The 15,319-nt window shown below is 40.6% G+C and overlaps 1 protein-coding gene across 3 annotated transcripts in view; it reads right to left on the bottom strand.

Moving 5' to 3' along the window:
* The window catches only part of CADPS2 (calcium dependent secretion activator 2), a 528,567-nt gene that overhangs the window by 128,921 nt on the left and 384,327 nt on the right, over nucleotides 1–15,319 (bottom strand). For all 3 annotated transcript variants that reach the window (XM_040644062.1, XM_040644063.1, XM_040644064.1), the window contains exons 12-13: nucleotides 15,183–15,319; nucleotides 12,713–12,900 (exon numbers count right to left, since the gene is read on the bottom strand). In XM_040644062.1, coding sequence (XP_040499996.1) covers nucleotides 12,713–12,900; nucleotides 15,183–15,319 — 325 coding nt within the window. The remainder of the gene's footprint in view (nucleotides 1–12,712; nucleotides 12,901–15,182) is intronic.

Genomic DNA, 15,319 nt, shown 5'->3' with positions numbered 1-15,319 from the left:
TAATCCAATATTCCATTAGAATTTAGACTTTTTTCCTCTATTTCTTCCTACCATAGAGTATATACTATACTTATATTCTTACATATGTGTAATCTTACACTATTTTTTTTTAACCCATGTCTTATTGTTTCCTTGGGGGTAAATTCATAAAAGTATTTTGTTAGTTTAAGTGGTGCTGTGGACTGAACGGTGTCCACCCTGAATGAAAAGTCGTATGGTGAAGTCCTATCCCCCAATGTTACCATATTTGGAGATGAGGCGTTTAGGTTAAAGGTAATTAAGGTTAAAAGAGGTCAGTCATAAGGGTGGGGCACTAATCTGATAGGATCGGTGGCCTTACAAGAAGAGGAAGAGTGGGATTTCTCTCTAAGGACACAGGGAGAAGGCAGTCATCTGCAAGCTAGGAAGAGTCTCCCCCAGAACCTGACCGTGCTGGCACCCTGATCTCAAAAGCACTTCCATTCTCCAGAACTGTGAGAAAATACATTTCTATTGTTTAAGCCACCCAGCTGATGGAATTTTGTGACGGCAGCCCAAGCTAAGACAAATGTAATGATATTTTCAACATTTGATAGATACTACAAAATTGCTTTTTGAGAAAGTACTTACCAGTCTGCACTGTGACCCAGGTGCACGAAATGATTAATTTCCCTGCAACCTCATCAACTGCGGTTTTTATCATTTGTTATAATCATTTTCAATTTTATACATAAAAAGAGTATTTCATTCTCTTAATCTATTAATTTCCGTGTGGTAAAATGATACAAGTTTTCTGGTTTACACAAGGTCTTCCCACGGGTCACAAAAATCACTGCATTTGATTAAGAACAATATCTAATTGTGAACTCTACTTACCAAGTGCCCCAACAATTCACCCATAAAATTTATAAACCGATGGTCGCATGCCAGTCATTTCCTTACTTAAGAGATATTTACTGAGTGCCTGCCTAGGTCCTGGGGGTAATACAAGCACAACAGAAACGTCTCCTGCCCTAACAGAGTTTGTAATAGGGAAAGGCATAAACAAGGAAAATCAGACAGTAACGTACGATGACACTGAGGAAGGGCAAAAGCACAAAGCTCGGGGGTAGTATGGATTTTCAGGGAAGGAGGCCGTTTGGGAATGTTATATAAGTTGAGATGTGATAGCCGAGCAGCAGTTAATCGGGTGGGGCCTGAAGCAGAGGTGACAGAAAGGGCTCCAACAGGTTCTCCAGAGAGATGTTCAAATACTTTCTTTCAAAATTCAAATTTTATCATGTGACTTCTGCTCCTAGTATAGCGGATTGACTTGATAACCAAAAATCCCTTTTCACTACAAAACACCTCAACACTGCATAAGTTATAACAAGCATACAGTTAAATGTTGTGCTGAACTTATAACAAAGTTAAAAAAATTCTCCCAAGGCCAAGAAAATGAACCAGACACTGAAACCAAAGTAGGGATGAGTGTGAACACCAGGGCTGCCTTGGGGGGAAATGTGGGTACCAAGGAGGCTTTACAGCTACCTTTTTTTTTTTTTTAAAGATTTTATTTATTTATTCGACAGAGATAGAGACAGCCAGCGAGAGAGGGAACACAAGCAGGGGGAGTGGGAGAGGAAGAAGCAGGCTCATAGCGGAGGAGCCTGATGTGGGGCTCGATCCCATAACACCGGGATCATGCCCTGAGCCGAAGGCAGACGCTTAACCGCTGTGCCACCCAGGCGCCCCTACAGCTACCTTTAAGAGAATGCACCACTGGTCAGCGACCCCATGGAGGGCTGAGATTCCTGCAAAAACTGGGACCCGTGAATGGGCTGTACTATCAGTTAAAGGATGGTCCAGAAAGAATCGGTATTCTTATAATGGGAAGCCAACCAGAAAACCTGTTTCTACACCATCTACAGAGTGAGTGAAAGAGTCTTTCCTGAGAATACACACCATATGCCTGGCCTCATTCAACTGGCTACCACCTATGCAACAAAGAAATCCCCAAGATAAGAAAATAAAGTGGCTACAGCAGCACCTCCATCACCAAATAAAAGAGCAAATTCTCTTTAGAAGAAAGTATTCTTAACCCAGGCCTTGTAGAATTCTCATAAATTTCAAATATATGTGCTTACTAAAAAAACAAACAAACAAAATGCTGAGTAAGAAAACAGTGACCATAACAAAAATGTCAGTGGAAACAGGACATAAACACCTAGAAAATTTAGTTATTGAAATTGATCAGCATATAATTTATAAAAGGTCTAAGGAAAAAGGGGGGGGGGATAAAAACCAAGAATCAGACCAGAGATGTTCAGAAATAATCAAATGGGTTTTAAAAAGAACCCAGGGGCTCCTGGGTGGCATAGTGGTTAAGCGTCTGCCTTCGGCTCAGGGCGTGATCCCGGCGATCTGGGATCGAGCCCCACATCAGGCTCTTCCGCTATGAGCCTGCTTCTTCGTCTCCCATTCCCCCTGCTTGTGTTCCCTCTCTCTCTGGCTGTCTCTCTCTCTGTCGAATAAATAAATAAAATCTTAAAAAAAATAAAATAAAATAAAATAAAAAATAAAAAGAACCCAATAGTATTTCCGGAACTAGAATATTTAGTAATTGAAACTCACAATATGTGGGTTGAAAAGTAGATGTTATAGCTAAAGAGAGAATTAAGTAGAGAAATGGTTGGCAAACTATAGCTTACCACCTGTTCTTATGAATAAAATTTTATTAGAACACAAACCACACTCATTCATTTACATATTGATCATGGCTCTTTTTGCACGAAAACACAGAGTTGAATGACAGTGGCAGAGACCATATGGCCCACAAAGCCCAAAAGATTTATTATGTTTATTATCTGGCCCTATATAGAAAAAACTTTGCCAAGTTCTGTTTAGAAGACAGAACTGAGGGGCGCCTGGGTGGTGCAGTCGTTAAGCATCTGCCTTCGGCTCAGGGCGTGATCCCAGCGTTCTGGGATCGAGCCCCACATCAGGCTCCTCTGCTAGGAGCCTGCTTCTTCCTCTCCCACTCCCTCTGCTTGTGTTCCCTCTCTCGCTGGCTGTCTCTCTCTGTCAAATAAATAAATAAAATCTTAAAAAAAAAAAAGAAGAAGACAGAACTGAAAATATAACATAGAATGCAGCTGGAGAAATAAGTAGACAGAATATGTATTACAGACATTCAGAGAGATACAGAAGATAAAACGCCTCATATATGGATATTTGGAATTTTAGAAAAGAGTGAGATTAGAGGAGAAACAGTATTTAAAGAGATAACGATATTCCAGGATGATGGCAAACATGGATCTTCCCATCCAAATCAGAGTAAATTCAAAGAAATCCACGCTTACTCAGTATCAGGGCACATGGATCAGAAATCCACAGGAATCCCAAACAGAATCCATGAAAAGAAATCCACATGTAGAGCGAACCCACAAAACACTAAAGAACAAAATAACCTTGAAAGTATCCAGAGAGCAAAGATAAATCCCCCTCAAAAAAATGGCAATTAGAGTGTGAACAGTGTTCTTACTGGGAACAAAGGAGCCACAAGAGAATGGAGTATTATCGTCAAAGTTCTGAGAGAAAGTAACAGCCAGTCCAGAACTGTACGCCCAGCAAAATGTTCTTTAACAAACTTGGATGAAACAAGCACAATTCCAAACAAAAATTCACTATCTGTAGTTGCTCCATTATAGGAATTCCAAAGAACATACTTTAGGAAAAAGGAAAATAACTTCTCAATCTAAACAAATATTGAGTATAAAACAGAAAATAAGCAAACAAGGATACAACTAAAATACCAGACAAAATAAGCATGTCAGCGAGGAAGGGCATGGCTGGAGCGAAACTTTCCAAGGTCTCTCCACTCTTTAGAAGGAGAGGAAATTTGTTGCTTAGCATAAACCTTTAAAATTTTAGCAATATGCACAGTAAAACCTTAACGGTGGAAAATGTAAACCATCGAAGGGGAGAAAATAGAAGGACCTGGATGAAACAAGAGGGCAAGAAAAAAAAACCCTAAAAAGCTTACAAACATGAGTAAAAAAAAAAAAAAAAAGAAAGGCCAAAATAAAATGGCAGAAATGAATCTACTTGCATCAATACACATGCTAATTGTAAATGGACTAAAGGGATTAAAAAACAAATTGTCATAATGGAGAATTAAATCAGAATCGAGTTTGGTATTTATAAGGTACACTAAACACAAGAATACAGAAAGGCTAAAAGTATGAATCAATGTATCAGACAAATACTCACCAAAAGAAGGTTACATTAATAACCATCTAAGTAAACTTGAATGCAAAGTGCATTGTTAGTTATGCGAAGGGTCATCAAATAATAATAATTTCCATTTACCAGGATGATTTAACAATTTAAAATTTGAATGTACCTAATAAACAGCCTCAAAAGATACAAAGTAAAAATTGCCATAAGTAGAAGGAAGAAACCACCATGGTAGTGCCAGCTTTCCACTCACCAGTCAGGGAAAACACAAGAAGAGTCTGAAGCATGTTTTAGTACCAGAAAGTAATAAAGTGCTTTAAATTAAAAAAAAAAAAAAAAAAAAAAAAAAAAAGATGGGGCACATCATAGGGAGTCAGTCTAAAAGAGCTCTCAATGGCTCAAGCTGGAATGATTTGAGCAACAAAATAAAGCAGTATCAGATTATAACCCAAAGTACCAAGTAACTACATATGAATCCAAACTGATATAAACAAATGGTTGACTAAATAGCAGGGAACAGAAAAATTTCCTTGCAGAAGAATTCCAAATAATGTATGTAGCTAGTCCTCCCTCTGGGAAGTGTCGTTTAATTCCACTTGAGTGTGAGTTGGACATAGTGACTTTCAAAAAACACAGAGATAGCAAAATACTATCTTTACTGGAGAAACCTGGCATAGACTACTTAACCATGTGATCATGGCTAACATGACTCGTGGTGTCCTATGGATATCACACACTCCCTGACAGGATGAGAGGAGAGAGTATTTCATCTCTTCAAAAACCCATCACCTTCAGTCCAACCATGAAAATGTCACACAAACCCAAATTGAGGGATGTTTGACAAGATACTTGACCAGAATTACCCAAAACTGTCAAGGTCATGAAAAACAGGACAAGACTGAGGAACGGCCACAGATTAGAGGAGCCATGACAACTGAATGCAACACAAATGGCATCCTGAGTTGGATCTTGGAACAGAAAAAAAGGACATTAGGGACTGTGAAATCCAGATAAAACCTGGTGGTTAGTTTAATGGTAATGTGTCAATGTTGGCTTCTTAAGTTTTGACAAATGTTCCATGCTAATGCAGGACAGTAACATTAGAGAAAACAAATACAGAAATTCCCTGTAATATCCTCACAATTTTTCTGTAAATCGAAAATTATTCTAAAAAGTCGATTTTTAAAAAAAAAATTAGTGAAAAGGAGCAGTCTAGTTCAACAAAGCTGAAAGTTAGATCTTCGAAAAGACTAATAAAATTTACAAACTTTCAGAAAGATGAATTGAGGGGAAAATAGAGAAGGTAAAAATAAACAATATTAGATTGTGCAAAAAGCAGGTAGAGCAAAAAGTACAAAGAGAACATGAACTTAATATCAACACATATGAAAACTCAGATAAAATGCACTATTTCCTGGAAAGCCATAACCTGACAAAACTCACTCAAGAGGTAAACGGAAAGCTTGTATAGTTCTTAAACTAAGGCAATAGGTAAAAATCTTTCCACATAAAAGTCTCAAAGCCCATATGGTTTTAAAGGTGAGTTATTTATAACTATTAACAAGAAGTAAGTCAGGCGCCTGGGTGGCTCAGTCAGTTAAGTGTCTGCCTTTGACTCAGGTCCTGGGATCGAACCCCACATCGGGCTCCCTGCTCAGTGGGGAGCCTGCTTCTCCCCTTCCCTCTGCTGCTCTCCCTGCTTGTACTCTCTCTCTCTCATATAAATAAATAAAATCTTAAAAAAAATAAGTCATTTGACACTTACAAAGAGCAAGCTGGAAAGCTCCCCAAACTCACTGTATATGGCTATGATAACCTGGATACCACATCTTGATAGGAGCAGTATGAGAAAGGAAAATAATAGGCCAATTTTGTGCATCAATATAGATCTAAAAACCCTAAACTGACTGGCAACAGAAACAGTAAGTGGTACAGATGTTCAGAGATAGCTTTTTGTGTTTATTATTGTGTTAATTATTAAGCATTACCTACTATGTTCTTAAAAAATTTTAGTACATTAGAAAACTACATGGAAATCCAACTGAAGACCCCAAACTTTTCCCCACCTAATTCTAGATGCTAAGAAGGCTCCAGAGTTCCCATGCTTAAGAAAAGCTACACCAGAGGGGTAGCTTTCGCTTCTGTTGTTAACCTGATTTGTATTCTAACACATGTTGAATAAACCCTTTGGTAATGGGAAGAAATCAGAGAGGAAGACATACCATGAGAGACTCTGGACTCTGGGAAACCAACTGAGGGTTACAGGAGGGAGGGGGGTGGGGGAATGGGGTAACCAGGTGATGGGTATTAAGGAAGGCACATATTGTGATGAGCACTGGGTGTTATACGCAACTAATGATTTGCTGAACACTACATCAAAAACTTATGATGTACAATATACTGGTTAACCGAACATAATAAAAAAAAAAAGAAAGAAAGAAGGAAAAAAACCCTTTGCCTTGTCTCTTCCTCAATGATTTACCTGCAGTGGTAAATTCAGTGTGCTCTTTTATGCATTATTTCGGAAAACTCTTGAGCTTTATGCTGTGAATGAATGGCATGGAGGGAAAACAGAGGCAAATGAATAGGTGACCTTAATAACTATTCCTCAGGGTGCGGTCTAGTGACTTACTTATCTTGGATGACTGCGTTCTTGACTCCTGCTTTTGGTCATGTCTTGGCCACTGTCCCATTAGACCCACAATATTTTCCAAAAACATGAGGTATACAGCATTGCTGTAATTACTCATAATGAACAGATGGGAAACTGAGGCTCAGACAGGACCAAATGCTCAAAAGGAAGTAGCTCATAAATGAGAGAGCCGGGACAGGAAGACAGACGTTCTGACTTCCAGCTCAGTGCTATTTGCAACATACTAAGTCTCTTCACCTACCACTCACTTTCTGTTTTTGTCTGTCTTGTTTTGGAAAGGCATAATTACTTTGCTCTAGTATTGAGCTCCAGGCTCAGTGGGGACAGATACTATTGCTGGGCAAGCTTGACTGAGGCAGATTTCAGGGTGCTCTATAGTTTCTTTTTTCTTTTTTTAAGATTTTATTTATTTCACATACAGAGACAGAGAGACAGAGAGAGAGAGAGAGAGAGAAGCAGACTCCCTGCTGAGCAGGCAGCCCGATGTGGAGCTTGATCCCAGGACCCTGGGATCATGACCTGAGCTGAAGACTTAACCGACTGAGCCACCCAGGTGCCCCTGTTCTATAGTTTCTGATATAATCCAGAAAGAAGCCTCAGAGTATGTTGAAAAGCTACTCATTGATTACTGTCCCTTCCACCTTTGTGCCTGTAGGTTGAAACCTGTTCAACTGGCCACATCACGTGAAGATAAACCTTGCTTACAGCATTTGATCTGGTTGTCCACCTGTCCCAGGAGCAGTCTCCAGATTGACAACTGACAGGACACTTACACTTATTTTCCCTATGTCATACATCAAAGACTAGAATTAAGAAGTGGTAAGGAAAAAAAAAAGTGGTAAGGAAAATCCTTGATGAGCCTATTTGATGCAATTATCTATGATTTTACTCAAAAACGCCGTCATTGTCTCTAAAATTAGAGACAGGAAGTTGAGGCACAATTTCTGAAGTGATAAATAAGAGGAAATGTTATCTGTGAAGACGGAAACAGCGTCATATCATAACCTGACTGATCCCACGAAGGCTACCTACTACTCTGACATAACCTGGAGCCGAGAGAAAGTAGGGATTACTTTGTATACGAACGCTAGTCATGGCATTATCCGGCTCCAGTTCCTGCGAGCTCGCGCCCCTGCGCTGGCCTTTGTCAGGTGTGCGGCAGCTCGCAGACAGCGCCACTAAACCGGCGGAGCCAGTGAATACATTGTATACACACCTTACAGTAAACTGAGACATAAAAGCCATTTTGTGTTGCTGCTTTAGTTCCCCACCCTCAGCCTGACTAGCAAAACCAAGATATATAACCACACATCTCAACCTAGAACTTTGCCCCGTGATGCATTGTCTCCGAAAGTCTCTTTTCTCCTTCCTGTCGGTCCTCAGCGGCGCGATCGCTGAGCGAGTGGCTGTGCTATTCACAGACGTGTGCGGCTGTCCTCCTGCAGGAATGTGTCTGTTTCTGTCCTTGACTCAGTTTTTTCTTTCTTCCTTTCTTTTTCTCTCTCTTCCTCAGTCTTAGCACCAGCCAGACCTTTTCTGTTTAATCTATTCTTTGACTGCTGAACCACTCCGAGTGCTATTCACGGGAGATGTGGGGGCAGAGAGCACCTAGAGAGCTCGGAGCCGCGTAATAGGAGGTGCTCCCGGAAACATCTCAGATCCAGACAGCACTGCTGTCCTTCACTTCGGTCGATAACAAAAGGCAATCCTTTTTCCTTTTGAATTTTTGACAGAGGGAGCTCAGGTCATGAGCAAAACGGTGCTCTGAATGTGTGTCTTGACAGATATAACATGATCATAAAGAGAGACTATGGCAAGCACTGCAGAAAGTCAGACTTGACACTGACAGTATTTTCAACAAAAGTCTATATAAATATCAGATACCACAGACCTGGATAAGAGAAGCTTATGTTCATAAGGCGAGGTTGTTAAAACCCGAATATTCTATTAGCAAAAACCTGAAGAGTCTAATTACATATGCACTGCAGTATTTCCACTTAGCATGACGTATGACAGCTCTACCTACTTTTCCCAGTTTTCTCCTCTCACAATTTACATCCCCGTGGCTGGGTGGCAAAGGCAAGCATGTTAGAATAATAACTAATCGATACTGAGAGAGTATAATTATCTAGTACCTTCGTATTTGTATTTCCCCTTTTACACATGACACATTGGAGTTTCAGAAAGGTTAAGTGATTTGCCCAATCTGGGTCACTTTGCAGATTTTGGAGTTAGATTTAAGTAGGGATCTTTTGCCTCTTTTTCATTCTTTCTTTGTGACAGCATGACATTTCTGAATGATATCTGTTAGACGCTAAAGATTACAGGAAACATCATACCCTTCAGTTTATCTTAGACGTTAGTCTACCTTTAACTGAGGTTCAAATTTCCCTAAAACCCGCATTTCTCCCCTTTTTTTCCTTAAGCTACATGTCACCTAGATATGGAATCCCAGACTTACTCAAATTTGTTTTACACCACCCAGAGATACCTGAAAATGTACACGTTAACCTGGAAAATTGATTTAATGTGTAATATTAAGTATAATACATGCATGAACATATAAACACACCTTAAATTACACTTTCCAGTGTACTGTTATAAAGAAAACAATAGTTTTACAGAATAAAAGTAACTATGGCAACCTATAGATTCAAATCAGGCTGCCTCCGAGGCAGCGCTTTCCAGGTGCCTCAGTAACTTTCCATTAACATGTGTCTCAAACACAGACGTTTTGGGAAAGCATTAGCTGAATTTCCTACTTAGTGTTCGCAATTTAATTATCCCTTTCAGTGTTATTGACTAAAATAATCTGATCATACAAAATTCTTTGGGTATGTCTGTTTCACTGCAACCTTTTTATCCTCTTGCATTCCAGAGTCCTGCCTAACCTTGGGAAACCTATATTTTGATATCCACTGGTCAGGAGGAAGTAAGACAGAACCAGGAGCTAAGAAACGGGTTTAGTAAAAAAAGCCGTTCATGTTGTCTATCCATTCGCCATCCCAACTGTCCCCTGTTCTCACTGCCCCCCTTCCTGCCACCCCCCTACCCCCACCGAAGTTTGTGGAATGAAGATGGTTTACTTTGGGATAACGGGAAACAGGACTATCATCTGCAACTTTCCCCTAATTCCCAAGTAAGGCCGAGTTCCATAACGAGGTAAAACCCTGAACGGATCCTGAGACCAGGATTGGTTTTATTTTACTGTGGGATGAGAAGTGGCAACAACGATGACTTCAATTCAACAAGTATTTATTGTGTGTCCACAACATGCAAGGCAGTGTGGACATCCTCCTAGAGAGCATAACAGGGGAAGAGAACCAGTGTTTGCCTTCAAAATATGGCCTTGTGGGACAGAAGCAGGGGAGTGTGTGTGGATTTAGCATGTAGATTTGCATGGGAAAGTTCATGAGGAAACTACAGGTAAGAGGTGTTTTGTGTTTGTGTTAACAGAAGTCTTCCACGGAGTTTTAGGATATCGGACTATCAAACTTGGAAAAAGAGAAACATTATGTGGAGAATAAACGAGTTGCCTGGGGTAAAGATTATGTGGGGAGGGATACTTGGAGAGAAGTATGGGTAGATGGGACAACGACAATGTTGAGAAAACCCTAATACTTGGAACTAAACCCTAAAGCTTGGAACTTATCTTTAATTTCATAATCAGACAAGAATCACTGAAGTCTTCTAAAAGGAGTAGAATAAAAGTTAATCTGTAATTTTGAAGGTGATTGCTAGACTCTTGTAGGGAGAAAAAGAAGCAGTAGAGAGATGTAGAAAGACAAATAAGCAAGAAGAAAAGGCAGGCTTGAGTTCGGACAGTGCAATGGAAATGATAAAGACCAACTTGAGGGGTGCTACAAAGGCAGAACATTGGCACGAGCAACAGACTGGGTCTAGGAGGTAAAAGACGAATGAAAAATGAAGAGGCCATGAAAGGAAGTGATAGTCACATAACTAATTCAGTTGTTCATTCATTCATTGAATGTTTACTGAACACCTATTTGTGCCAGGAGTGTTACTTTTCGCCAGGCACCCAGCTAGGAGCTAAAAGAGGTACAGGAGCTGGTTTAGTGAGATCATGGACTTAATTTTTTTCAAACATTTTTTAGAGGAGGGTGGAGGGGCAGGGGGAGAGGAGAAAAAGAACCCCAAGCAGACTCTGCACTGAGCCCAATGCAGGGCTCAATCCCCAAGACCCTGAGATCATGACCTGAGCCAAAATCAAGAGTCGGAGGCTGAACCGACTGAGCCACCCAGGTGCCCCAAGATGATGTACTTCATTTTATACACAGAGAGTTGAAAGTGCCAGAACATTCCAGCTGTCAATTGTTGATAGAGACCTATAGTTGAGGAGAGTAATTGGTTTGGAATTATCTGTATAAAGACAGGTCACCGAAGCTGTGGAAAGGGGCAAGATCACTGACGCACAATTTTTTCTGTGAAGTAGAAACATTCTCAGAACAGAGCAAGTTCAAGAGCAGATGTGAGAAAAGAACTATACTGCACTTGGGAATCTGAAGGAAAAAGTTATTAGCAAAGAGATGGTCAAAAAGAAAGAGGGGAGCTGAGATGAGATGGTGCTGCGTCAGGGAAGCTATGCAGCGTCTCAAACAGTACAAGCCCTCGGAAAGCCCCGAGCACCAGCTTTTCGATGGGAGCAAGGAGGGCAAAGCTGGAGAAAAGGCAACTAAATTAGGTCCTTACCCAACCTATTTCAAGAGGCTTTGTTGGCAAGCGAGGAGCTAGAAGCCAGATGAGAGGAATGGGAAATTTGGGTGGGAAGATCAAAGAGAGCAATGGAAAGGTAGCTGGACAGGGTAACAATGCTTAAGACAACGTAAGCTACCAGTTAACATTTTTTGACTACTCGTGTGCCTGGCACTGTTGGAAGTGCTTGATATGTATGAATGCATTTGAGCCCTATGATGATTCGTGCATTCTGAGAGAGATACCATGTTACATCTTTCTCACAGCTTGGGAAGTTCAGACAAGACTAGATTATGAGGCTTGCCCTACCTCACACTATCAATTCGTATTACTTTGAACCCAGGCAGTCTGACTGCAGCGTCCCTTGACCACTCTGCTTTGTTGTGAGGCTAACAAAAGCTTACACAGGCTTGTGGGAAGAAAGGAAATAAGGGGAGAGAGAGAGGAGAGAGAGAGAGAAAGGATAATGGTTGAAACAAGCTAAAGGAGGGATGGGAGAAAGGGTACCTCCTTGTGGGAGGAACCCCAGTAAAGTTCCCTGGGAACAGGATTAAGAGAAGAGAGGGACGGAGACATGGAGAGATTTTAAGCTTAGAAGCACATGATTGTGGGGGCCTGCATTAGGTGATTTTTTTTACCCTTTTGGCTCAGAACACTAAAAGGAGACACTTGTTCCCAAAGTACAGATAAGGGAAGGGGCTAAAAGAAGATTCATAAACCTCCTTATTTATCTTTCTTTTTCAATGGAAGCAAGAAATGGAAAAGCAAGAATCATCGGGTATACACAAACCTACCAGCAAGCCTGGCCCAGACATCATATGCATAACAATAGAAATACCGAGGACACTTAGGCTGTGCAGACCCTAGTACTAGGTGGTACATAAGAACTAAAAGGCAACTTCTAATCTCATAGATATTCTCTTCCTTTCTCTTTCAAGTGGCTTTAACGGCAAAAAGAAACATAAAGTGCAGCCAACCTAAATCAACAGCATATTGATGTACATTTTTCCTTTGTGGGTTTTTTCCCCGCCTCTTGCAAGAAGTGTTTGCTATTTAAAATCTGTTACTAGGTGATGGTGGCAAAGCACATTTTTCTCTCTTCCCAAGTCAACCCTACACATTTCACTGTGCGTTTGCAAGTAAAAATACCTGTTGCCGTGCACATGAGAGGCGCAGAATGCAAAGCTGTAATGGAGCAGGGTTGGGTCAATGACAGCACCGTTTTCTGAATGTTCCATCAGTTCTGTAAGGTAGCAGAGATGTCTGTGACAGCCTCTCACGCCATAACGGGCGCAGTACTCGTCTAACACAAAAACTTGGCCAGGGCTAAACCAACCCTGAAAAAGAAAAAAAAAAATTGTTTCCTTTCTATACTAGGATTTGCTTTTCTGCAGGCGCTCTTTGACGTTATAAGAAGAAGCTGAATCCAAGTGTCTTTTGACATTTTTTATTAGTGGTATGTTTCATGTTATTTTCATAAAGCTAATGTCATCAATTCTGGACCTGATCTGGGACGCTCGTCACCAAATACTATTCTCTTTTCATTGCCACGGCAAGGCATGGGCAACCTGCTTTTCTCCACTGTCATTCAAAATTCGCCAAATTTATTCCCAAGTATCTAAATTGTCAGTCACAGAGAATAACATTCTGAAAATCTTCAATCCCTGTATGGATCAATTAAAAAGAGGATGGTTAAAGCAGATACTATAATTGAAATTGACTTGTTGCCAAAAACATTTTATAAAGTGAACTAAGAAAATTTCAGTTAAGTCTAGGGGTAGTAAACATATACCATTCGGGAATTTGCCTATTTGGGATATTGTTCTCCTTCTGTTTGTCCTTCTATGACCAATATAACAAGAGCTAATGGCTTACAGTAGTTTCTAGTTCTCCTGAAATGAGATGTGAAGGGTGCGTGTGTGTTGGTGTGTGCTTGTGAGCCAAGTGAACCAGCAGGTGCCTGCCTGGCTAACACTGCAGGTCAGGGTTAAGCACAGCTGCCTAATAAAGTGTTCCGATGGATTATATGGACTAAAATAAACAGTTTTAAAAGGGGGCAGGATAACTGTGCAAGAGAAGGAAAAGACTGGTGAGAAATGCAGAAAGGTAAGACAGCAAAAACACAAAGAAGAGGAGAAAAAAGAGCCCCCAAATAGTGTGGCGATAGTGCAGGCGCTCAAAGAGACAAACCACGTGTATGTGTAACATCAGTCACCATGCCTGGGAGTTACTACAGACTCCATGGTACGGAACATAGGCTACAGTTCAGTGACATTTAGTGACTCGCTCGAGACACTGAAAATCAGTTGTTGAGTCATGACTGACATCCAGGGCCATCCTGCCTCCAAACCCTCTCATCACACCATGCTCACTACCCTCTAGATACAGTTGAAGACACACTGTTGTGCTCTCCTCACAGTCCTCATGACACGTGGGATCACCCACACAACGCAAACAACTTCTGAGAATTCAGTAACTAACTCCGCTGAGTGGAGTCCACCATGGAAGTCCCTTATTGGTGTCCATTCTATGTGTACTTCCCCCTGGAAAGATACCATAGGGTTTTGTGATGCTCTCACTCTTCATGTTAAGTTTGGGCTGAGTGGGGTTCAAGCCATACCGTTACATGTTGAATAATAGGTATTTAATAAAGAGCCTATAAATGATTTATCAGGAAAAAAATTTTTTAAAATGATTTATCAGGGCAGAAAGCTGTGATCACAGCAATAAGTAGTCTCAGTTCTTCCTGTCTATTCAAACATCTCCAATGAGCTTGGAGCACATCCTGAAGTCTTAAACAAGACAACGTAGCTTTATTGTAGGTAGCTGCCACATTCAGCAGCCAAGAGACTCTGCGGTGATAGAAATAGGGATAGTCCGGCTGGATACATTTCAGAGGAATTGCCACTGACAATATAAACCCTTGGAAGGGCACTCAGGGACACTAGGCTGCAGTTTAATGCCCACATTCTGAGGAGTCAAGCATTCCTTCAAAATGTTAATTATACTTTATATCCCAAATTTGGGCTGGTTTCAACACAGAGAGAGTAGCAGTTTACTTAATTCCATTTATTTATCTTTTTTAAGGAATTCAAATTATCTTTGGAGGGCTAAATGAAACCAAAGATTTCCTCTGTTACACGTGGCCCTGTCATATCATTTCTCACACTGTTTCTTTCCCTGTCACTTAGGTTGTCTTTCTAGAACAAAAGAGAGAAATGAAAGTTAGCAACACTTGGTGAGCAGAATTTAAACCTTAAAATGTCTATACAGGTGTTAGCAAATCCTATCCCAGAGGTTTTTTTGTTTTTGGCTTTTTTTTGTTTAATCTTCATTAAAGCCTTTATTTTCATTTGGCCTTCTCCAGAGGGACTGATAAACCACAATTCAGTGTCTGTTTGAGCCTACTCTCCCGTGTATTGAGTGGCACAGCAGTGGTCTTCAAGTGTATAATTTTCAAATTGGGAAGCAATCGATTGGAATCCTTTATCCCTAACTCCCGACTACAGTTATTAAAGGAGTCAGGAATAAAATGCCGCTTCATAACAAGTGTTTCTCACTTTGAAAAAGATTTTTCATTCTAACCTCTAGGAAACTGGAGAGACAGACTTGTACTCACCAAGCATGAATAGGAATCATTCAGTCTGTGATCCAAAGTCTGCCTCTGGAGTAGTCTAAAAAGGAAGGCGTGGTCAAGCTTGCAAGGATTAGCAGAAATAAACTCATCCATACCATGTTTCTGAAAACGGTCGGCAT

This window comes from Ursus maritimus, unplaced genomic scaffold (genome assembly GCF_017311325.1).
Source record: "Ursus maritimus isolate PB19 unplaced genomic scaffold, ASM1731132v1 scaffold_3, whole genome shotgun sequence".
Lineage (NCBI taxonomy): Eukaryota > Metazoa > Chordata > Mammalia > Carnivora > Ursidae > Ursus > Ursus maritimus.
This window is presented reverse-complemented; position numbering and strand designations above follow the sequence as displayed.